We start from the raw sequence: 23,033 nt of genomic DNA on the forward strand, positions 1-23,033 counted from the left end.
AAAAACACAAAGAACAATTCAATTAAAAACAGGTACAAGGCGAGTACTCTCCTTATCACCATTTTCATACTAGAGAATGTGGCCAAAGTAATAAAACATATCCAGATACACAAGAGAAGTACACACACATACACAAGCACATAACTAAGATAAATAGTGAATTTGATTAAATTAAGAAACAGCTTGTAAATTTGAAAAAGAAAGACATTCTGCAAAATGGTCAAGAGCCCTTGGAGTTAGACACAACCGGGTTCCAATCCTGGCTTCAACAATTAATAACCCTGTGAACTTAACCTTCCCGAGCCTTATTTGTAATTTGAGTATAATGTTATAATTTCCTCATTTGTAAAATAGGTATAATATGGTCCATCTTCCAGGGTTGTTGTGAGCATTAAATGGAATATTGTCAAATGCCTAGCCCAGTACCGGGGACATAGCAATCCCTCCAGTTACAGTAATCATGCTAGTTGATCACTATAGTAATCACTTTACCATTTGTTAACAGTACCATTACACAAGAAACACATATAATACTAAGCAGTGTTCGTCTATGCTACTAATTGTCAGCTAGAAAAATCTAACGAAAAACAGTCTTCTTCATAAATAATCAAAAATATAAATCATATAGAATGGGCCCCAATAAGAACTAAGGGAGACCTGTACAAAGAACCTTAAATATTTTAGAGGAAAAAGAAAGGAATATCTAAGTTAATAGAGGAACAAACCATGTGCCTGAATGAGAACTAAATGCTTGCAAATTAAATAATTTAAAAACCTATAAACTGTAAAACAAACAAAGCCAGGACAGTTCTTCTGAATCCGATGTGTAGCTTGAGAGCAATCACAATTAAAATGTTGTGTGAAATGGTCTAAATTTCACTTAGAGAAAGAGGTGAGAGGCAAACCGGAAAGGACCCGGAATCCTTGAATCATAGGTTCGAGTTAAGGGACTTCCGAGGTCATCTAGTCCCAGGGGAACAGAGACCCGCAGAGGCTGAGGAACGTGTTTAGGGACTCTGGGAACCGGTGTCGGCACTGGGACACAGACTCAAATCTCCCAACTGCTCGTCCTGTTGTTTTCCACTCTTTTGCACTGAATCTTTGTATCTAAAATATAATGAATATTCTGAAAAAGAAGAGTGATGAGAGAGAAGTGACCTCACCGCCCGCTAGAGCGTGCTATAAGGCACAAGTAATGAAAATGGTGAGCAGAATAAGACAGACTCACGGGCCCAGAAGGAGTCTTTGGTTTGTATCAAAAAGAATGGAGCAGATGATTTTCTAAGCCACAAAACGAGAAATAAACACTATGAAAATATTATTGAGGTAATAGGATCTTAAATCTTCAAATCCCTATATCTTAAAAGAAATTTCAAGAGGTATTAGCAAAATAAATCAAAGTATAGATAAACTGGTAGAAAATAGAGTTGCTATCCCAATTCAAGAGAAGTAATATTTTTATAATGATTGAAATAATGAAAGACTTCTTGAAGGAAAAGATAGCTAAAAGTGCTTATGTAAAAACTTTATGATTTCTCTAAGATAACACAAAACTTGTTAGAAAACAAAAACTGATACAAAGTATTGAGAAAAATGCTGCCAATGAAGGGTTAATATCTACAGAGTTTACATATATTACCAATAATATAAACCAACAAAAAACCCAAGACCCAAATGGACACATGGGTAAAGAAATGAGTAGCTAATTCACCCAATAAGGAAAAGCAAATACATAAATATTTTAAAATTTTAAGTTTGAGCTTGGTTGCTAGCAAATTAATTGAAGTAATCATGAAATGGCATTTCACACTAATGATAATAATACACCATAATTGTTATTATTGTTGATTATCTGGTTCTTACTATATTCTGGCCAATAAGGAGCAAAAGCAAAGTCCAGTCCCTTGCTGGTAGCTCTTGGCAGAAAGACTCCTCCCCAGGTCTTTGCAGGTAGCATTGTGCATTGAAAGCAATTTGGTAAATGCAAATATTTATACACTTTGACTCAGTAAATCTCAAGCCTGAGAATTTATCCCAAGGCAGTGAATTAAAGGAAGAAAGAAAAAAACTACAAGTACAAAGTTGTTTATAGTTGGGTTGTTAATCAGTTAAAAGAACTACAAACATCTCAAATATCCAACAATAGATACATTAACACAAAAGGATACTGTGTACCGATTCGATGATAAATATGAGGACAAGTCAAAATATATGGAATAGTTATGAAATAACCTACGTTTAAAAAAAAGTAGAAACAAGAAGTTATATATATACCATCAAATCAACTGTGAAAAAAGGAGAAATAGGGGTAAATACTAGAAAGAATAAAAATTGTTGCTTTTTCAGAATTTATAGGGTTGTGGGTGAAATTTTGAGATAAATCTTTTCCTAATGTTTTGAATCTGCTTTAATAAACAAATTAAAAATTAAAAGCAGAGAAGTATGTAATATTTTTTTCCCAAAGATTTCCTCTAAAGAAGGAATTTAAAAACGTTGGAAATTTTGCTTCTGGGAATCCTCTTGTTAATGTTGAATAGGTAGGTGTCAGTTACTAAGTGTGGGACCATAGGCTTCCAGCACGGTTGGTGGCCCCCTGGACTCGCCCACAACAGTCCTCAAGCAGAAGCTTCTACGCCGAGACTGACCACAGGTGGTGCGAGCCGTCACAAGGGGTGAGCCAGGAGACGGGGGTGAGGGAGAGGGGTACCCAAAGTCTTGATTTTGAAGATGAGGCTGGCAGGGTGGGTGGGTGGGGACTTGCACGCACTGGGAGGGAAGGGTTGGATCTGGACTTTGTGGTGACAGCAGATTGGAAGCAAGAGATGACTCTGATGTCTTGAAAAGAGGAACTTATCTATTTGGGAGGCTTCCTGGGTGTGAGAGGAAAAGGAAAAGGAAGTGTCAAAAGTTCAGGCCTGGGTCACCCTTCAGACCCACGAGGTGCCAACAAGGCTCAGGAAGGGCTGGCCGGGTCTGGAAGGGGGGCTGGTTGGAGGGAGACAAGTTGAGGGGTTCTCTGAGTGGGCAGGAAACACGATTGGATTCACTCATTCATCTGCAAATATTTACCGTGGGCCTGCTCTAGGTCTGGCGCACACACCAGGACAAAGGCCCTGCCAGGAAGTCTAATGTTTACAGGTCACTCTCTGTGATCTGGCGAAGAGCATCCAGTGTATCCAGCCCTGGCCTGAAGACAGTGTGCCCCGGACCCCACCTACCTTTTTCCTGTTCAGCGGCTTCACTAAGTTCTGGAAGCTTGAGCCCCACTAAGTTCTGATTTCTTAGCAGGATGTGCTCCTTTTTAGGAAAAGAGAAAGACAACGCTTCAGATGACAACCTTAGGCTGAACTCCTCTCTCGATTTTGTCTACAGCTCTGTGACCACTCAGCCTCATGTAGGAGACAACAGGGGCAGCCTCACAGGTGGGTGGACAGTCATGCCGTGGTGGCATCTGAGGGGCAGCCAGAAGACAGTTCCTCTCCCAGCCCATAAAGGTACTTGACGCTCCACCATTGGTGCCACATTCCTTGGGTTAAAACTGGCCTTGGCATGGCTGGCTTTTTAAATACCCCCGTGGGCCTCGGGGCCAATGAGCTGCTCAGCCACATGCGGCAGAGGGCTGTAGAGGGCTGGAGGCCCAGGGCTCTGGGGACAGGAAGGTCCCCTGGGTGTGAATGGAGCTGCTGCTGGAAACCATCTTTGGTGATCTCACGGCTGTGCTCTGAGCTGGCTGGAGCTTCCTGCCCTGTTGTTCTGGGCAGTGAATTGTGGCCTCCCCCGGCCCCAGATCCTCAGTGGCCTGTTATGGCACCTCTTCAGTTGTTAAGCTCTCCAGACCAATGAGGCCTGAGAATCGCTGCATCGAGGCGGCAGGCCCAGCAGCCGCCCCCTGCCTGAGGCCACAGCAGGCCCTGGGGGAGAGGTGGGGAAGCAGACTGCAGGTGTGTGGCACAGGCAGGCTCATACCTGCTCCGAGTCCATCAGCACCAGACCAGCGGCCCCAAGTGGAAATGCCTGACTCAGCCCCTTGCCCCTTGTGTCCTGTGCTTATTAAGGGGGTTTTGTCTTCCACCTGGCAGAGGCCACTGGAATGGTTTGCCCCCTAAGTAAAGAAGGAAAGGAAGGAGCCAGCAGAGGGTGCTCTGGCCCAAATGGAAGTCTAGACCAGGGCCCTTGACCTGTTTCCTTAGCAAGCCAGAGGCCCACAGCGAAGCAGCCCTTGGCACACTGGATTGGGGTGGGGGTGCTCAGCTGCCAGGGCAGTGGTCAGTGGCATGGGGCCTCCAGGCTCTCTGTGACTTTCTTTGCTGTAGAGATAAACTTGTAGGGGTGTGGGGGTGGCCTGCTGCCTAGGCCTGGCCCCTGATGCCCAGACGCCCACAAAGGCCAATGCCTGGCTCTCTGGCCCTTTGGTGCCACTGTCCCCAGAGATCTGGGACTCTGGCTCACCATGGGCAGCCCCTCCAGGCCCTGTGCTGATCCACTAGTTAGTGAGGTCTTCCTGGCTGTGTGGGGTTTTCTGTAAAATGCTACCAGCAGCCAGGGCCCAGCTCCCCAAGCCATCAGCTCAGAGCATCGTGGAAGATTTCTGAACAAGACTGTGGCCAGCATCAGAGTGTGTCCCTGTGAGCACAGAAACCCCCTCACTTGCCCCTGATGTTCTCAGGTGCCTCATTTCCTTCCCTGTCCCATGTTCCCTCTGTAGAGGAGCCAAGAGAGCCTTGTCCAGCTCCAGCTGTCAGGGCGCCAAGTACCACCCTGTGGGGTCCCAGCTGCCTCTGTCTGTGACCTTCTGGGTCACAGAATGGACTGAAGATTCCTTTGTCCTCTTAATCTCTTTGCCTCAAACCCTTTGCCTCAATCCCCTATATCTCTGGGTAGTCCCCAGTCACCCCTTGCATAGGGTGGCAGCCCCCTGAGAGACCATTGTGCCTGGTTTGATGGCCAATGAAAACTGGGGACATCATGGATGTTGCAAGAAGTTCACCATGGGGGAGCAGCCCCTCATGGCCATTGTTACACTGTGGGCGGATTGGAGGCCCTTTGTTAAGAGGCATCAGGAAGGAAAGCTTCCTGTGTTACAAAGTCCATCCTTGCCTAGCCCAGTCCCAGGCAGGACAAGGCGCTCCATCAAGGGCTTCTGTTTATAAGCTACCAGCTCTGGCTGGAGGGGAAAAACACAGCCCAGGACTGAGGGCCCATGTGTCCTTCCACGTACCCACCTTCCCCTTGAAATGTGGCTTTGTGTGGCAACTCTATCCCAGACCGACCTCGCCCTGGTAAGTGGTGCGAAAGCACCTGAAACTGGTGTTTATGAAGAAGCAGCCGCACAGTGGGCCTGACGGCTCAGGATGGGGAAGTTTAGGGCCCTGCAAGTCCCCAGCCTGGCCAGAGCTGCCCTGCCCCAGGGCCCAGCCTTAGCCCAGAGGTCTTCAGCCCTGGAGGGACCTGGAGTGCACACCCCCCAGCTGGCCCCCAGGAACCCACCTCACGGAGCTTGGTCAGCTTCTGCATCCGCACGGGCTGCACTTGTATCTGAAAGTCTTTGAGTCCAGGTGCCTTGGCCAGCTTGCTGCCAGCTTTGCCTGCAAAACGCTTCTCTTCCTCTGCCAGTGGTAGCTTGGCAAGTACTTTCTGCAGCCGGGGACCAGGTTCTTCGGGGCCGCTGTCCCAGGAAACACCCCGCAGCAAGGGGGGCCGGGACACAGGGGGCCGTGGCTCGCCTTTGGAGCCAACCTTGGACCCTGTCGGCTCTCCAGCTGTGCCTTTTCCCTGGGGGGCTGTGGGAGCCGCCCCTCCAGAGCCAGGGACTGGACTTCTGGGCAGAGGGTTGCCCTCCCTGGCTGCCTTCAGGAGCGGCTTGCCCAGCTCGCTCTCAGCAGGGCCAGGCTGGGGACTGTTCAGGGCCATCTTCCCTCCACTGCCTGTGCCAGAAGCTGGGCCCTTGGGTGCGGCCCCAGGGTGCTGGAGGGGGTCGAAGTTTTCCTTTTGTTCTATAGCAATCTCTTTGGACTTCTCAGCTGTAGGAGAGCAAGGAGTCAGCCTGCCCTGAGACACTTTCCTCTGGTCATTCTCCTTCCGGTCAGCTAGCCCTTTGGGGACATTCTGAAAGACACAAAGGAGAGCTGGGACCCTGGAGGCAGGTTGGGGAGGACATAGGTGGGACCACTTCTGCGGTGGGGCCTCTGGCCCCACAGACTCTGCCCAGGGGCGTGTGTGTGTGTGTGTGTGTGTGTGTGTGTGTGTAGGGGTGTGGGCTAGGTGGAAGGACAAGACATCTCAATCAGGTCTGAGCCATTAAAGGGGACCCACAGACAAGCCCGAGGTTTGTAAAACAGACAGGACAAGGGAACCTGCGATCCAAAACCTGCCAAGAACTTCCCAAGGGCCAGGAGCTGAAAAGGACAGTGGAATAGAGGGCAGCTTGGGGACAGTCAAAAGGGTTGGCCTTGAATCAGTTGCCCCAGATTCTAGTCCTGGCTCTGCCTGGCAAGGCTTGACGATTAGGGACTCAGATTTCCCATCAGGTTTGGGAACCCTCTGACATTACATGAAAATGTATATGTGTGTTTGAGTGTGTTCTGTGTATTTTTCTGGAAAGAGAACCCACAGCTTTCAAGAATTTCTCAGAGAGTTCCATGATCCAAAAGAGGTTACGGATCGTTGGGTAAGGTGATTCTTGCAAAGGTGATACCGTACTGCTCAGAAGCTGTGAGATTCTGCCTCTTCCTTCATTTCCCAAGGGAAACCTGCTTTGTGAGGGGCATGTGGGTCTGTGTCTGGGTTTTGTGTGGCTGTCTTGTGTGTGTGCTGAAACTCTTCCAGAGAACTCTACCCCAGACCCAGTTCTAGATGAGCGTGTGTTCTACGCTGCCCTTAACACCACCTTGACCACTTTGCTCTGAGCAGGCGTGGGCCCCCCTATTGCTCATCAGCAAAGATGAGGTTTTCCTGGCTGTCCCCAGGAAGAAGCCCAACCAGGGGCTGGAGCTTCCCTGGAATTTTCACTAGAGTGGACAAGAGCAGCAGTCTCATCTGGCTGTTGCTGGGCCCCATGGCCTCCCTGGTCACCGACCAGCAGTCTGAGTAGGGGTACAGGGTTATGAGCAGGACCACCATAGCAGTCCCCCCACTGAGTCCTGTCTCCTCACCCCCTCTGCCTCAGACTTCCAGTCATGATAGGGCAGAGGAACCAGCTAGCTTCCCCAGCTCAACCCTCCACTCATGCACACCCACTTGCAGGCTGCCCAGGGCCACCTAGGCTTCTGGGACACTGTGTCCCCCACAGCCATATCATCCAAATTGGTCAGAGCTCAAACTCACAGGCTTGCCAAAGAGAGGTGAAGAGACTTCGGCCTCATTCCCCTTCTGCTGGAAGAAGCAAACACGAGTCAGTGGGCCATGCGAAGAGACCACATCTCCTCTTGAATCACTCTTGAGGAGGCCCCTGGCAATGGGGTAGATGCCTCCCCCACCCAGCACCTCACCTCCACTGGGGCATGGAGGGCCTCTGGAGTTTAAGGGGTAAGAGGGGATCCAGCTGACATAGAAACCCCAAATGGGGTCCCTGTTACCTGCGGTGGGGCTCCAGGCAGAGGGGACTGCGGGCCACTGCACACATCCAAACCTGGAATAATCCAGACAAGGTGAGTGGTGTCCAGCACCCCAGACTCTCAGCTGTCCCTTTAGCAAAAACACTCCTATCTCCCCAGAATGTCCTCTCTTACCTCCCTAGGCCTGGGAGCCACTATAACGCCACCATTTGTCGAGGACCTCCCACATGCCAGGTTCTGTGGTGAGCCCTCATTTCATCATCACAGAAACCACACGAGGAAACTGAGGCAGAGGGGAATCGAGGTCACACAGCCGAGAAGTGTCAGTGCTGGGATTTGAATCCAGGCTGCCCGGCCTGAGCCTGAGCTTGCCTACACCTCTGACAAGGGCAGGCTGCTCTCCCTGGCACCCTGGCCCTTCCCCTGCTTGTGAGGGTGTGGCCCTGAACACAGCCTAATGAAAGGGAAGAAACCAAAAGCAAAGAGTGGCCCCAGTAGAGGGCTTTCCAAAGGAGTTCTGGGGTGACCTCCCTCTGAGTCCGCCCTGGACAGACAGCACCAGTCCTAGGCCCCTTCCTGCAACCTTGCCCCCGGCCTCACCCAGGCTGCCTCATCCTGGGCTGGGCCTGTCTCCCCACACTAGCTCAAACCTCCACAGAAAGTACAGCTCCCTCCTCTGAGGCAGCCCAGCCAGGCCCAGCTGGGAGCCCCCTGGGGCAGGGACCAAACAGGGGACATGACTGGGAAGCCTGCAAGATGGGAGGTGTCCTAGTCAGGCCAGGGGAGGGACTGAGCCATCACCCAGAGGGAGAAGCCAGGGTAGGAAGTGCCGGGGGTGTTGGGCCTCACCAGGCGGAGTGGGGACGGTGAGCGAGTTGCTCCGAGAGGACACAGGAGAAGCTCCGGGGCTGAGGTTCGGGGAAACAGCTGTGGAGACAGACACAAATTGGCCAATATTCCTGAAGGTTTAGGACTCCAGCCTAACAAAGACATCTTTTCAGGTATTTCTGAGCCCTGGGCACTGGGTGTCCTGAGTCAGGGTCAGGGGCTGACTCTGGACTGCCATGTGAGGTTCCTACCAGAGCCTAGTGCCTCCCCCTGCCAGCCCAACAGAGGGGGCACTCGGGTCATTTTGGGGGTGAGAAGTGGGGTCACACTCTTCAGCCTGCTTGGCCTGACCTCAAAGCACCTTCTAGAAACAGAGGACCTGGCATTGCTTGGCAGGCACAGCTCTCAACGCTGTACCTCCTAGACTTCCCAGGATGGCCCTGAATTTCCAACGCTCCCTGTGCCTCCTAAGTACATTCAGGCTTGTCCAAAACCTGCCCCAACTTTTTGCTCAGGAAGAAGAGTGACTTTAGCCAAAGGGAGAGCAGGGGGATTTCAGGGCCCAGGAAAACCTTCTTTCTAATCCAGAAATTCCATAAAGATGCCAAAGACCACTTTCACTTCCCCACAGTGCCTAGGATCCTCCCCAGGGCCCACAGCTGGAGACCAGGGAGAGAGAGCCCAGAGCTGGCCTCTCCGTCACTGAGGAGGTGTCGATAGAGGAGGGCCTCCTGGGGAGGGTGAGGATGTCACACAGACTCCATCCATGCAGGGTGACCCAGGGGTCTGAGCCCACGGGCATCACCCAGAGGATTTCTCTCCATGCAGGATTCAGGGATGGAGAGCCCAGGTTAAGTTCATGGGTATCATGTAGGCTGACATTTCTTGGCGGAACAGGAAGATACAACGGTCACATACAGGGCCAAAGAGCAAATAGAGGAGTTTTCTGGGCTAGACTTGGGTCAGTATTTTAGAGCTTCTGAAATGGGGCAAGATGCCCTCTCCTCGCAGGATCATCTCCATAAAGCTCGGTCCTCCCAGGGCCCAGGGGCCTGGGGGCAGGTGAATCAGAGGCCACCGCTCTGCTCGGAAGCAGGGTTCCCAGTGCACCTGGGGCCTGGCCCTCCCACCCCCCACCACACCTCGGAGGGGCTCAGCGGGGCCACCTATGCGTCTTACCTGCTGGGGAGTCTCCGGGGCTGCTCCTGGACTTCCTCCCACGGCGGGTCAGGAATCGCTCACTCACTGACTTGGCTTCTTCTAGCAGCGCCAGGTTTTTCTTCTTGTCCTCCTCTGAGATGCTGATGTCAGGCAGCTGGTCATTTACCAGGTCAATGACATGCCCTGCAGGGTCTGCAGAGGAGGCAAGCTCAGGGTGAGAGTCACGGAGTCCTCCAGCGCGGTCCAGAGGCCCTGCCTCCTCACCCTCACCGGGATGCTGCCAGGAGGGGACCCGGCCAGCCAACCTCGGCCGACACAGGGCCAGGGAGAGGGCTGTGTGGGGACGAACGGGGCTTCCTCAGCAGGCCTCGCCCCTCTGGCTTGTCGTCTGTGGCTGTGGCAGGTCCTCTGTCACTAATGCTCATGAAACCATGTCAGGTTCCCAGGCGTATCCTAAACTCCGCCCGCAGGGAAGGCCATCAGGAGTCCCCGCCCCATGCTACCTGCTCCCCTGGTGTGCTCTTCCTTCAAGTCTCCATTTCTTCAACAAGCTAGTGAGCTTAACGTGTGTGGACGAGGGAGCACTCCAAAGATCACAGGCCGAAGATGCGGTCCCATGGCCACCTTCTCTCCCTTCTTCCCTCCACTCCCATCATTTACCTCCATCATTTCCCAAAACTGCCCCTTCTCCAGCAGTGTTCTCTGAGTGAACGACACCACCTTCCACTCAGCTGCTCAGAAGCGTGGGAGTCACTCCCCACTCCCTCTTCCTTAGTCCCCCCACGTCCAACCAAACAATCATCAAGTCCTGGCATTGACCTCATAAATATCTCTGGAACTGTCTCCTTGTCCGCATTCTTGCTCATTAGCTCTTACCTGCACAATCACATCAGCCACCTCCTAGGTCCCCCGCCTCCCGGCGATCCCCTCCCTCCCATCCTCCACTGCCTGTCAAAGTGACCCTCCTAGGAGCCATGTCTGACCATGCCGTTCTCCTGCCTCACCTCATTGGGATTCCTCACGGTCCCCAGTGTGACAAAAGCCAATCTGCTGACCTGGCATGCTCCTCCTGAGGCCCTCCCCTCCAGCCCCTGGATGGTGAACAGCTCCCATTACGCCTCCCCAGCCTCCATTCCCCCTTCTTCTGGTCATAGCTCCTCTGTTTGCATTGGGTGAAACCCCTCCGAGTCTCAATTATGTTAGTCAGGAAAGAGCTGCCATCCATCGGCCACCTCAGCCCAGTGCCAGGTGTAGGACCGTGTACCAGCCTTGACCAATCAATGAGTTCAATTCCCCTGGCCACAGTGATTGGCTCAGGGACGGCCATGGGAGGCCAAGGAGAGGCAATCCTGGGAATTGCGTTGGGTATATGGGGCAAAGGAACTCTCTTTCCACTGATAGGATGCAAGCCTGGAGCTGCTGGTAGCCGTTTGCCAAGAAGAAAGCTAACACACAGAAAGGAGACCCAAGAGATGGGACGGGACGATTGCTAATGGCCCAGCATGAGCACCTGGTTCCAGCACTACCTGAAACCACAAGCCCTGGCTTTTATGTATTTTTAGTTTTTTGGTGTAAGCTAGTTTGAGTTGGGTTTCTATCATTTGAAAGAGTCCTAACTAATACACACAGCAGAGCATTTAGTTGCTGTTATGGTTCCTGCTCCCCCACCACATCACTTCCTCCTCCTGGAATGCCTTCCCTCCCTCTTGTCTATCTGTCCAACACTCTAAGGCACAATTCATATACTCTCTCCTCTGGAATACCTACCCAAACTTCCCCCTCCCCAGAGAGAATTAGACTCCTTCCTGCCCCAGTTTTCCCAAATCTTCTGTGAAAGTCCCTACAATACGGTGTCCTGATTCTATCTGTTCACTTCTCAGTCTCCTCATAGACTCTGAGCCACCTGAAGGCAAGACCGAGTCTGTATCATAGCTATGTTCTGATGGCCCAGAGGAGGCCCTGAGAGACCATGTAGGGAACGAGCAGGTGGTTGGAGCAGCCAGCCTTGCACTCGGGCACGTGCCTACCTGGATGTGGGTCTTTCTAGCAGAAGGCAGAGGGCTCTGCCCCCTGAGCCCCAGAATGGAGCCTCACTCAGCTGTTCTGTCTCTCTGTGACTTCCTCATCTTCTTCATACCCTGGTCTTGTCTTTTTACCAGAAGAAACTGAAATAAGATATCACACTTTTTCTGGGCTCAAACACAGAGGGGCTGATCAACTTTGTCCTGCTGGCCTTGTAGGGATGGGCCTGGCCGAGGACAGGAGAGGGCAAGGGGCCCGGCCTGGCCAAGCTGCCAGACCTCGGTCTTCCCCCTCAAATACTCCTTCAGCTGGACCCCTATCTTTGGCTGCAGAAATAGGATAAATTGGCCTAGCCCTTACCCACAGAAGTCAGCGAAGCAGTGGAAACCTTCAAGTGTCGGTGAGAAAGCCTCCTGTGGGGACTGGGAGCTCTGAAAGACAGAACAGAGCCGTCTTGTCAAGAAAATTTGTCCACGGCTTGGAAATAGGCGAACAGATGCCTGTATATTAGTTCAAAGTCACATGACAGCATCATCTTACAAGCTTGTCAAACTTGGGCACTTGTTAGAAATGCAAATTCTCAGGCTCCACCCAGACCTACTGGATCAGAAAGTCTGGGGGTGGGGCCCAGCCATCTCTGATCGAACAACCCTTGCAAGTGATTTTGATGCATGCTGAAGTTTTCAACCCACTGCCCTAAGGAGATGTAACTTTGACTGTCCAATATTTATTAGGGCTCGGACTCAGTGACCATCTAACTTGTAGAAAACTCATAAAATATAACTAATTGTTTTCTGGTAGAAACGCAGATGATTTCTGTTTGGGAGTAAAGAGAAAATACGGTTTCATTGCCTTGTAGAACACTAACTTATTTTATGTCTAAATTAGCAGTTTTATTCCAACATTCTTTTCCTCCCTTGTATTTTCCTTTGAACTGGCTTTGTTATCCTGATGGGTCCCCCATTAACGAATTAAATAAATGTTTGATACATGCTCACTATATATTTTCAGGGGAATTATCTTTGTAACTCTTTGAAAATTGTAGTTAGACAATCTCATTCCAGCTGGACCAATGCATGAGCTAGTGCTGTGTAGAACGGAGGCAGGGACGTCCTGTCACAGGAGAGCTAGTGTCCCTCCCGTGGGATCCACCGTCTTCCACACAGGACCCCCTTTGGCCAGGGGCAGGATTCTACAGTCAAAGACTCACATCTTTCAGGTCTGTTTGCAAATATCTGGTCAGTTATTACAGGAAACTCCTCTGCTACGATTTGTGCTTTTCTTAAAGGCTAGCAGGGCGCAAAGAGACAAATCTAGGAGAGAAAAAATAATCTAGGAGAGGAGGGGAGAAAGATAAGGGAAAAATCCCAACCTCTCTCTCCTGTTTTCAAAAACTACTTGATTGTACTCTCATCGATAAAATGACCCAAGAAAGAAGAAAAGATTTGTAAAAAATATAGCTGTTTAATCCCCACGTTCTAAGAAATATTGTTCCTCACAGAGCAAAGGTCAGGCACATGGGATGTACCTGTTGGCCAGGTTTTTGTCAGTTTCTTCTTCTGGTGAAGTGGCATCCCCAGTCAGGACAATGGCGGGTGGACTGCAAGATATTCCTGCCGTGGGAGAGCCCTGGCGGGTTAGAACAAAGACACAGGTGGAGTTAGGCTTGGGATGGTGGAAGCTTCCAGGAAAACTGGAGCTGGAGCAACCATTCTAGCAGCATGACACTCAGAGCCATCCTGATAAGGGGACGAATGCAGTTAATTTGGATTATTTAGGGGATAAAAAAGATAAGCAGTTTCTCTTTCATTCCCCAGTAGGCATAATTCCCGAGCTTAACACGGTCCGCTTTTCATTCCCTAAGATTAGGGAACCTCTAAGCCACCCTTTAGTTAGTGCTCACTGACAATCTAGGAGAGAGCGCTGCCGAGCCCTCAGGCTGTGACCAGCCCGGCTGGGGAAGGATGGAGGGGCCAGGAGAAAAGGTGGTGTCACCCACACATGCCTGATATTCAGTGACACGCCTACACTTGGGTAATTGTGACATTTCAATAAAAGGGATTTGCTTGATGGGTAATGCAGTTTAATTTTTGCAACTTTGTAAAAATGTTTGTCTAAATAAACAACACATTTCTGAAATTAGAACAAAAGCTATTAGCCAGTCCTTAGGTTTTGGAGGTATTATTTCACAACTAGTAAACAAAACAAAACAAAACTACTAATAGTCAAAGCGAAAGAGTTGTGATATCCTAGGCTGGTGAAGTTGTAGTGAAATTGTTATACTCCTGTGCTGCTGACGGCTGTGTGAGTTGCAAAACCATATCCGGAATAAAATAAATACTTCTTGGGTGAGCGAATGAATGAATGAAATAAAAGCAACGTAGGAGACACAACAAGACCCAGAAAGATGTGCGTCAGCCTGTGTTTCCCTCATCGAAACGGACTGGGGTAAAAATGGGACCAGCTAATGGTCATACATCGTGTCTCTGGTTCTTTGGCTGTTACAGTATTTCCTTCTCAGAATTATTTATGGCTGTGCCTGGGAGACTCTCTGGGGTTCTCTCATATGTTCCTTCATCATTTTCTTCTCTTCTACTCTGCCCTGTTTACTGGAATGTGTCACCAGGGCTGTCTGTGCACACGCTACCATCACGTGCCAAGGTCCTGTCTCCTTGTGCTCCGGAGCACGTCACACCACCTCCCACTGTTGGCGTGGTCTCCGGCAGCTTCAGAGCAGTGGGTGCCCTTCATCCCATTGCCACTTTCTCTGGGGGCCACGTCCTTCTGGAGCTGCCAGGCATTAAGTATTTTTACCTCTACTGGCTCCACTGTAGCCGTGGCCTGAGGGCTGCCCTCGCAGAGCCCTCAGTATGCAGGTGTTGGTTCCTTGTGAAGTGAGGAGGAGGCCCTCTCCCTTTTTCACATTATTCCTTGTTGTTAAATGGGTCCCGTACAGTGCTGGCTGGACTTCCTAAATCCTACAACTTTTAGTGAAATCAGTTCCTCCCAGTTTTATTTGCATATCTTCCCTCCTTTGGCCTCAAATGTAAGGCAGGGTGAGCTAGCGAAGCGTCTCTGTGTGAGAGCGCAGCCAGGGAGTGCCAGATCTCCGTGTTCCAGGACCTTGTCAGCTGGAGGGAGCTGCAGAGGTTGGGGGAGGGGGAAGACTCAGAATCTCCAGGGAAGGGAAGTTTGCGCAGCCTTTGGCTGGATAGGAGGAGTAGGAAACAGCATTGCCATTTGGAAGAGTCATACAGACCTGGGCTCTGCTCATGAGTTTCTGCTCATCGTCTATTAGCTGTGTGTCCTCGGGCAAGTTATTTAATCTCCCTATGCCCCGTGATCATAAAATCTAACAATGTTGATGTGAGGACTAAAAATAATGTTGATAAAGCACCTAGCACGCGACTGCTGTTTTCAATAAATGATTATATTACTGTGAGATTATTTTTCTCTTTCGTTGAACCAACACATTTTAGTTATCCATCATGTGCCAGAAGCAGCTTGAGATACAAAAACCCTCAAGGGCTCACAGTCAAGCAAGGGATGCAGAAGTAGTTAATACTTATAATAAACACAAGATGATAAGGGATGGACCACATTCTCTGAAGGCTCAGAGGAGAGGAAAGAAAACTCTCTTATCAGAGGAGTTGGAGAAGACTCTCCAGAGGAGGGGATATTTGAGCTGGGTTTTGAGGGTTGAACAGGAGCTTCCAAGATAAAGATATTAGAGGAGAAGTTTTGGGCAAAGGGAACAGCATTATCAAAGGCATGACTGGGCATTATGGATTCATCAGTGTGGCTGGAGCATGGACTGTGGAGTATGTGAGATGGGAGAGTCCAGGGATGGGGGGAAAATATGAAACTAGAGTAAGAGGTTGAGTTGGCTTCTGAAGGACCTTGGGTGCTGCTCCAGGGAGTTTGGTCTTTATGGTTTTGGAGACAGAGAATGCTGAGGGTTAGGCTTAGGAATAACTTGACTACCCAAAGAGAAAACACAGAAATGTTGACAGCAGATCCATCCGTGGATCCCCACGATTCACATTGGTTGAGATGATGGAAGAGGCCCAATTGTTAAATCATCCATCTGCCCCATAGGAATTTTGAGGAGCTCCTGGTCAATTGGAGCTGTGTCACTCTCCATTTGGACACCCACAGTTGGCCAAGGTAAAGTGATAGGGAGTCAGCATGATGCTTGTGGCTAGAGCCAGGACCGGCCAATCTGTTCCCAAACTGCAGAGCTCCAGTCCCTCCAAGAACACGACATGCATCCTTCTGTCAAGGACTCCTCCTGGAAGAGACTCCCAGGGAGTTGGCCCTGAACGACTCTTTCTATCGATAGTATCACCTCCATGGGCCGGTGGTGAGCTGGTCACTTGCTTTGTCCTCCCGTTGCACTGTCCCTCAGTTCCCACAAGTGTAGGAGGGTCAAAGGCCCGCTCTGTCTCAGAAGAAACTTATGTGAACAAAATGAAATGACGAATGTGACTTAGAAAATGACTTTGCTAAGTGTCATATGGTCTACAAATACCCATTAATCACCGTTATCATTAAAATGAATGGTGGCCTCCTCCATTCTCCCCACTTTTTGTCCACCAGGCTCCCCCAGTGGGAGGCCAACAAGGAGCAAAGAGGTTGGGGCCTTCCAAGGGGCCAGGAGGAAAGCAGGAAGATCCTGGGGCATGGTGTGGGGCCTGAGGACACACGTGGAACAGTACCCAGGGAAGCCGCTCAGGTCAAGAAGGGGAAGCAGTGTGTCAAAATGGCAGGTGATGGGCTGGGCTGGGGCAGGCAGGGCCAGGGGCAGGGGCCAAGTTAAATGGGAAGGCCAGGGAAGAGGGGAGATTGGGGGCTTTTCTACTGTGCAGATTCTCCGGGGAGCAGGAAGGGCTGGAGTTTTTCCAGAGGCTTCTTTTCAGGTCACTACAAGGATTTCTTTCTGTTGTGGTCTCTTGGGTCTCAGTTAGGGAATTAGCACCCTCTGAAGCCTGTTCTCTGAGCTCAGAGGTGCAGATTAGAGGCCCGAGGGCCTGTTTGCTGTGAGTAGCGTTCACAGTTTTTGTATTAGTTACCAACATTTCATAACTGGAAGAATTCCCATAAAGGTCTGGATTTCCTGCTTTTCCTGAAAAACCAAGAGATGAAGCAATCTTGGGTCCACATTTCTGCAGAGGAGCCCTTGGTTGGAGTCAGCTTATGACCCCGAAGGCATCTGAGTTACTGGCCCCGTAGCATACAATTCTTAACCTGTCCTGATTTTCTGGAGCACAGGAAGCCTGTGCTTAAAACCTTCGCCACTGACATCTTTTTTTTAAAACCACTTTATTAAGGTCTGATTGACATGCAAAAAGCTGTACGTATTTAATATATACAACTTGATGAGTTTCTAGATAAGTATATATCTATGACACCCTCACCACAATCTGTACCATAAACCTACATACACATCACCTCCGAAAGTTTCCTCCTGCCTTCTTATTTTATTATTATTATTATTATTACTGTGATAAAAACACTTATAAGATCTATCCCCGTAACAAATTTTTAGGTATCCAATACAGTATTGCTAACTATAGGCACCCCCTGTACAATGGATCTCTAGGACTTGCTCATCTTGTGTAACTCCCACATCATCTTGGTGGACCTCCTTTCCTATCCGGCCTCCCTGGTGACTGTTGCCATGGCAACGCCAATCAAAATACTGACCGCTTACAGCCTGTGTGAAGTTCCTTCCCTGGGTGGATTTTATTTTGATTGTGAAAGTTTGAGCTCTGAAAATTACCTTTTTTCATGTTTGTCATATTTAGAGAATTTCTTTCTTGTATGAATCCTCTGGTGAACAAGAAGAAATGCACTTGGGCTAAAACACCATTTTCATGCTCATTATGCCATACGGTTTCTGCTGTCCCTGGGGGTGGGGCTTTTGTAAATTCCCAGCATGCATTGGTACAGATGGGGTAGGTCTATGTCAAGGGGCAGGAGGGGCCAAATATTAATTTCTGCGTGTTGTGTTAAAAAAAAAAATTGTGGTGCTGATAGGGTTATACTATATACCCGTTTCCAGGAGTTTAATGCATTCAGGCTGCTAAGTAAAATACAGTTCAGTTATTTACAGTATTTTATCGATACACTACCTATTTCTCAAAGTAACCAACAATAAAATATAAGATATAAAATCAGGAAACTATAAAAATGGGGGAACAATTGGATAAATAAAAATATCCCTAGCAGATACAGAGAAAAGCATGCTCCTTCTGACTTTCCATGGTTTGACTCTGGCGTTAAACCGTTTGACCTGAAAACTGATGAAGCCGTGCTCCATGTGGTCCAGGCCCTGAGCAGGATTGCTTTAAAGAACCGTTCAGCAGGCAGGCAGGCCAATATAGAAAGAACTCCGCTCTTCACTCCCACCTTCCAGAGGATACGAAAGGGGGACAAGTCTGACCTCCCATCCTCACCGCTCTTTTGACCATTCACTTCTTACCCTCCTCACTGGCATGATATCCTCTCTCTCTCCCCCTCCCTCCCTCCTTAGCTTACTCCTCCAGCTCCATCCAATTATTTATTGTGCAGACAGTTTTAGCCTTCTTTTTATGATTGACTCATAAAAGCTTTCAAAAGTCTCAGACTGTAAGAGAGGGGTCAGTCTGTAAACATTCTCAATTATTATCCTTCATTCTGTCTATTCATTCAGCAAACATTTACCAAAGACCTATTATGTGCTCTGATCTAGGCGAGGGCCTGGGGAGACAAGGGGAAGCAGGCAGGCCTCTGAAATGCTTCCTGGTTAACACAATGGGATAGAGAGTGGGTGGAAGTACCCTCCTCAGCCCCACCCCAGGGAGTGCCCAGGGCCTGGTGCCCTCAGTATTGACACCTGTGAGGCAAGTGGCCCACAAGGCATTGGGGGTGCTGCTTTCTGGTGGAACTTTTCTATGCCTTGCAGCAAACCTTTCCTGGGGTGGCCCTCGAGCATGGGACCGCAGGCACCCTCACTAGAAGGAGGGTCAGGACAGAGGTGCCCACACAAAAAGGCAGAAACAAGCCAGGGGTGGCAAGTGCTAAGCAGGTAAGCATGAACACACACAACTCAAAGCTGCTTAAAAACCAGGAGGCCCAAAGCAATCGGGGAGAAATCCTCTAATCCCCTCATGGAATGTCCGGGAATGCTCCTCACTCTCCTTCCAATGTGTGCAAAGTATACAGTAATAACATCAAAGTGTTCTTCCCCTAATCGGCTCCCAGAATGATTGAGCAGGCTCTGGGCAATTGCTCCGAGTTTTTTTTTCTTTTTAAGGAAGATTAGCCCTGAGCTAACTACTGCCAATCCTCCTTTTTTTGCTGAGGAAGACTGGCCCTGAGCTAACATCCATGCCCACCTTCCTCTACTTTATACATGGGACGCCTACCACAGCATGGTGTGCCAAGTGGTGCCATGTCCGCACCCGGGATCCGAACCACCAAACCCCGGGCCACCAGGAAGCAGAACAGGCACACTTAACCACTGCGCCACCAGGCTGGCCCGCTCCAAGTTTTCTGCAAAACTGTTTTGTGGGGAAATTTCACGTCTTGTGCCAGCGGGTTTCGTTCTCACAGGCACTGGGAAGACAGTGATCCAGGGGAGAGTGTGGGAAGACACCAGAGGCGCTTGGGGGGAGTTTCGCCAGGTTTAAGGCAGTGTAAATAGCCATCCTGTCTCCTGCTCAGAGCTGGCAAGCGGGAGGCAGGGCCTCAGGCTGGGGAGCCACACTGCTTCACCGTCTAGCTTCCCTCTTACGAGCTATGTGACTTTGGGCAAGTGACCTCCACGCCTCCTGGCACCTCAGTTACCTCATCTGTGAATGTCTCGCAGGGTAGTTACAAGAAAGAATGAAATGGGTTGATGTAGAAATAGGATTGCCAGATAAAATGCAGGATGCCCGGCGATATTTGAATTTCAAATAAACAACGAATAATTTTTTAGTATAGCTGTGTCCCAGATATTGCGTGGGCATAACTGTATTTTCATTTGCTAAATCTGGCAGCTCCAGACGGAAAGTTCATGGAAGGACACCCGGCACCTAGTAAATGCCCCATATGTCAGGTGTTGTATTCTGTTATTGTCGCCTTTAGGAGGGAATTCATTACTTGGGAATTTGGTTTTGAGGAGATTGTTGATCTTAGATTTGGGTCTGATCAACCCCTTGGAGTTAAATTGGGAAGGCCGAGCCCTTCTGGCCATGGAGCCACAGAGCATCTCCCGAGGGGCCTCTGGCTGTCCAAGCCGCAGTAACCAATGACTCCCAGAGAAGCTCACCTCCAAGGCCACCTGCCCCTGGCTCCACTCCCTCTCTCACCACCTGCATCTCAGACCAGGTAGGGATGCCCTTTGTGGGTTACAGACACGAGAAGCAAAGAAACAAATGTGGGCAGAGGGAAGTGACGCTTCCTCAGACCTACTGTGTGCTGGGCCCTGGCCCTGATACTTCCCTTGTGTTTTCTCAATTAATCCTCCCACAAATCCGCAAATGAACCCCAGGCTACATTTACAAATTGCAGGTGATAATACCTCCTGGCCTTGCAGAATCGTGACTGGGCAGAAGGGAAGGCCCTGAGCTCGGAGAAGGTGATTGATACATTTCTTTTCTCTCCTCTCTTTTCTCGTTTCAATCCCCACTTTACCAACAAAAAAATGGACTCATCTAGGGCTGTTCAGCTGGCAAAGAGTGGAAGGGACTGAACCCCAGGCCCGTTGGCCTTCCCATTACACACGCTACCCTTACGGTGTTCTGCAGGTCATTGGTCTCACCTCCTCTGGTTCCTGATGTCCCGCAGGCCTCCAATTCCCTCTCATTCTTCCCAGCTATGCCCCTCCTCACAAGCTCCTTTCTCCAGGAAGCTCTCCAGCTAGCACGAGGCTGAACACTGAGCTGGAGGGAAGACAGCAGGGGCACCCCCTCTCACCCTGCCGGGGCCCTGTCCTTCCCTGGAGCAGTCAAGTTCTGAAGGGCTGGGTCGTCTCCTGGCAAGCTCGCCCTACAATAAACCAGCAGCTCACATTTTGTTCTCCTTAAATAAACCTTATAGAAACATTTAAATGTTTATTTCGCTCATAAATTCCCAGGAATGCACTACAGTTTCCTAACCGCTTAGGCGCAGGGATAAATATAGGCCAGTGTCAGAGACGGGAATGTTATCTCCCGTTCCCCGATGTCACGTGACTAGGCCTGCCCTAGGAAGCTCTAAGCTACAGCCCCAGCCCAGGCCCTGGCGGGAGTGGAGAGTTCAGCTCCTGCCCTTGGGCCCTGGCAGACAGCCTGCGTGAGGAGGAACCTGCCAGAAGACAGTGTAGGGTACTGAAGTTGGAGAGGCCTAGATGGGAATCCCACCGGGGTGACCTTGGGCAAGTTACTTAACTTCTCCGAGTTTCAGGTTCTCAAACATTATGTGGAGCAAATAATCCCCATTTTCCAGGCTTGTTTTAAGGATTAGATGAGATAAAGCAAGAAGGATGATGATGATGATGATGATGATGATGATGATGTTGAGGGTGAGGGTGATGGTGGAGGGCGAGTGCTGCTGTGACTCTATTCCTGCGTGCCTCTCTCACAGCCTAGAGGGCAAACAGGGACTGCTTCTGTAGAGAGAGGCCTGGCCACAGAGAGGACTTAGCGTTCTTGTGACAGGATTAAAAAGACTCTCCGGGGACTTGCGAGAAAATGATTATTCCAGTGGCAAGTGCTAAGAGCATGGGAGCCAGCGGAAGCGGCTCTGCTGAGGTCTGCTGGTGGTGGGGCTCCGCCCTGCCAAGCGCCAAGGACCAGTTCTCCAGCTCCTCGAAGGTTCCCCAGTACGCACCCTGTGGAGCCCTCCGTGCACCAGGGCCTGCCCGGCCTCTGGTGGACCCTCTTTCCTGCCATTGCCCACTTTATTCCTAGAGGTCAGGGATCAATAATCACCAGATTATCCTGCCTTCTTCATCACTGTCTTTCCTCTCATGCCAACAGACTTCAGAGGTGTGGAAATACACACAATGTCTGTTAGCCTTACTCCGTGGAGAGTGTATCACCCGGCCAGCCAGCCATTGATCCATCATTGTCTTCTATCCTCTCCTCCTCCCTGCTTTCCTAATGCTGTTCCTCCCTCCATTTCTTCTTCCCTTCAATCCAGGCATTTAATCATTCAGTCAGCTAATTATCCACCCAACCTATCACACAACCATCTGTCTATCCATCCATCCACCCACTCATCTTTCCATCCCTCCATCCCTCCATCCCTCCATCCGCCTTTCCCTAAGCTCCCACCGCATGCTAGAGCCTATGCTGAGAACTGGAGATACACACATGAAAGACAGCTTCTGACCCTAAGTGGTTCACATGCAGTCTGACAGGGGAAGCAGAGAAACAAAACATGGCGAGCTACTCCACTGCTCACAATAGGAACTAAGGAGAAATCATTGTAATACACATTCCTGACCTTCTGCAACAACCGACACTGCTAAAACGCTTTCTGCTTTGTCCTAGGCACTTCCACAGCTACCATCTCACAGCTCTCACTCTGTGACCAGAACCACTAGAAGCCATCCTGGCGGAACTGTCCTCTTGACCCTTTCCAAATTTCTTTTCCATAGAGGATGGGGCCTCAAGCATCTGCTCCACCTGCCCAGGGCCTTTGGTGTCCAGGACCCTGGTTCTACTGCTGGGTGGGGCCAGGGAAGGAGGCAAAGCTGGCAGGAACACCTCAACAGAAACTTGGATTTGAATCTCTACTCAACCATGACACGACTGTGGGACTTCTGGAGAGTCACATAGTTTGCAGAGTCTGTTTCTTCTTTTGTGAAATAAAGATAATAATAATATCCCCCTTGGAGGGATGAGGCCACAGAGCAGGTGCCCAATAGGCGTTCCCATATCTTGTACACCAGATCCTAATGCTTTATGGATAACTTATTTGAAGGTATTTCATTGACGATCTTAATTGAAGCTGTTCTTGCAAAGGGTGCGATGAGAAAAGTGGAAATGAGCTCAGAGAGGATGAATTCAAAATCCTCAGTTGGAGCATCCAAGGTGCTGCCTGGTTTCTAGTGATCAGAGTGTACTTACTTGTCTCGGTTTTCTCATCTGTAAAATGGGATAATAATTGTAGCTGTCCCTTAGAGTCGTTGTGAGGTGGCTACCTGTAAAGTGCTCAGAGCAGTGCCTGTCACAGAGGAAGCAGGGCATGAGGGCTCTGAGTGGTTAGTTGGGGCTGGCGGGGGGTCCCCATTCTGCAAAGTCCTTACAGGTTCCAAGTGTTTTACACACATTATCTATTTTGTCTTCATCTGATTCCTGATAGAAAATTGATTCTTTAGGTCCTAAACCTTTTTCCCCCAGTGAGGGAGCACACATTTCCCAAGGGGTCTCCAGGGAGGTGTAGACAGCACCCCAGTCTGCTCGCCAGTGAAGACTGGGCCTGAAGAGCCAAGGTGAGGGAAAACGGAGGAAAAGG

At 49.9% G+C, this 23,033-nt stretch overlaps 1 protein-coding gene across 13 annotated transcripts in view; it reads right to left on the reverse strand.

The window, feature by feature from the left end:
• Nucleotides 1-23,033, reverse strand: part of IRAG1 (inositol 1,4,5-triphosphate receptor associated 1) — a 132,231-nt gene that overhangs the window by 47,124 nt on the left and 62,074 nt on the right. For 7 of the 13 annotated variants that reach the window (XM_070274764.1, XM_070274760.1, XM_070274763.1 and 4 more), the window contains 8 exons: nt 13,093-13,193; nt 11,925-11,995; nt 9,561-9,734; nt 8,403-8,480; nt 7,575-7,627; nt 7,324-7,368; nt 5,488-6,105; nt 3,219-3,297 (listed from right to left, as the gene is read on the reverse strand). In XM_070274764.1, coding sequence (XP_070130865.1) covers nt 3,219-3,297; nt 5,488-6,105; nt 7,324-7,368; nt 7,575-7,627; nt 8,403-8,480; nt 9,561-9,734; nt 11,925-11,995; nt 13,093-13,193 — 1,219 coding nt within the window. Of the gene's footprint in view, nt 1-3,218; nt 3,298-5,487; nt 6,106-7,323; nt 7,372-7,574; nt 7,628-8,402; nt 8,481-9,560; nt 9,735-11,924; nt 11,996-13,092; nt 13,194-23,033 lie in introns of all 13 variants that reach the window. The other 6 variants (XM_070274761.1, XM_070274759.1, XM_070274768.1 and 3 more) reach the window with 1 other exon arrangement.

The sequence above is a fragment of the Equus caballus genome, chromosome 7 (genome assembly GCF_041296265.1).
Source record: "Equus caballus isolate H_3958 breed thoroughbred chromosome 7, TB-T2T, whole genome shotgun sequence".
NCBI classification, from domain to species: Eukaryota; Metazoa; Chordata; class Mammalia; order Perissodactyla; family Equidae; genus Equus; species Equus caballus.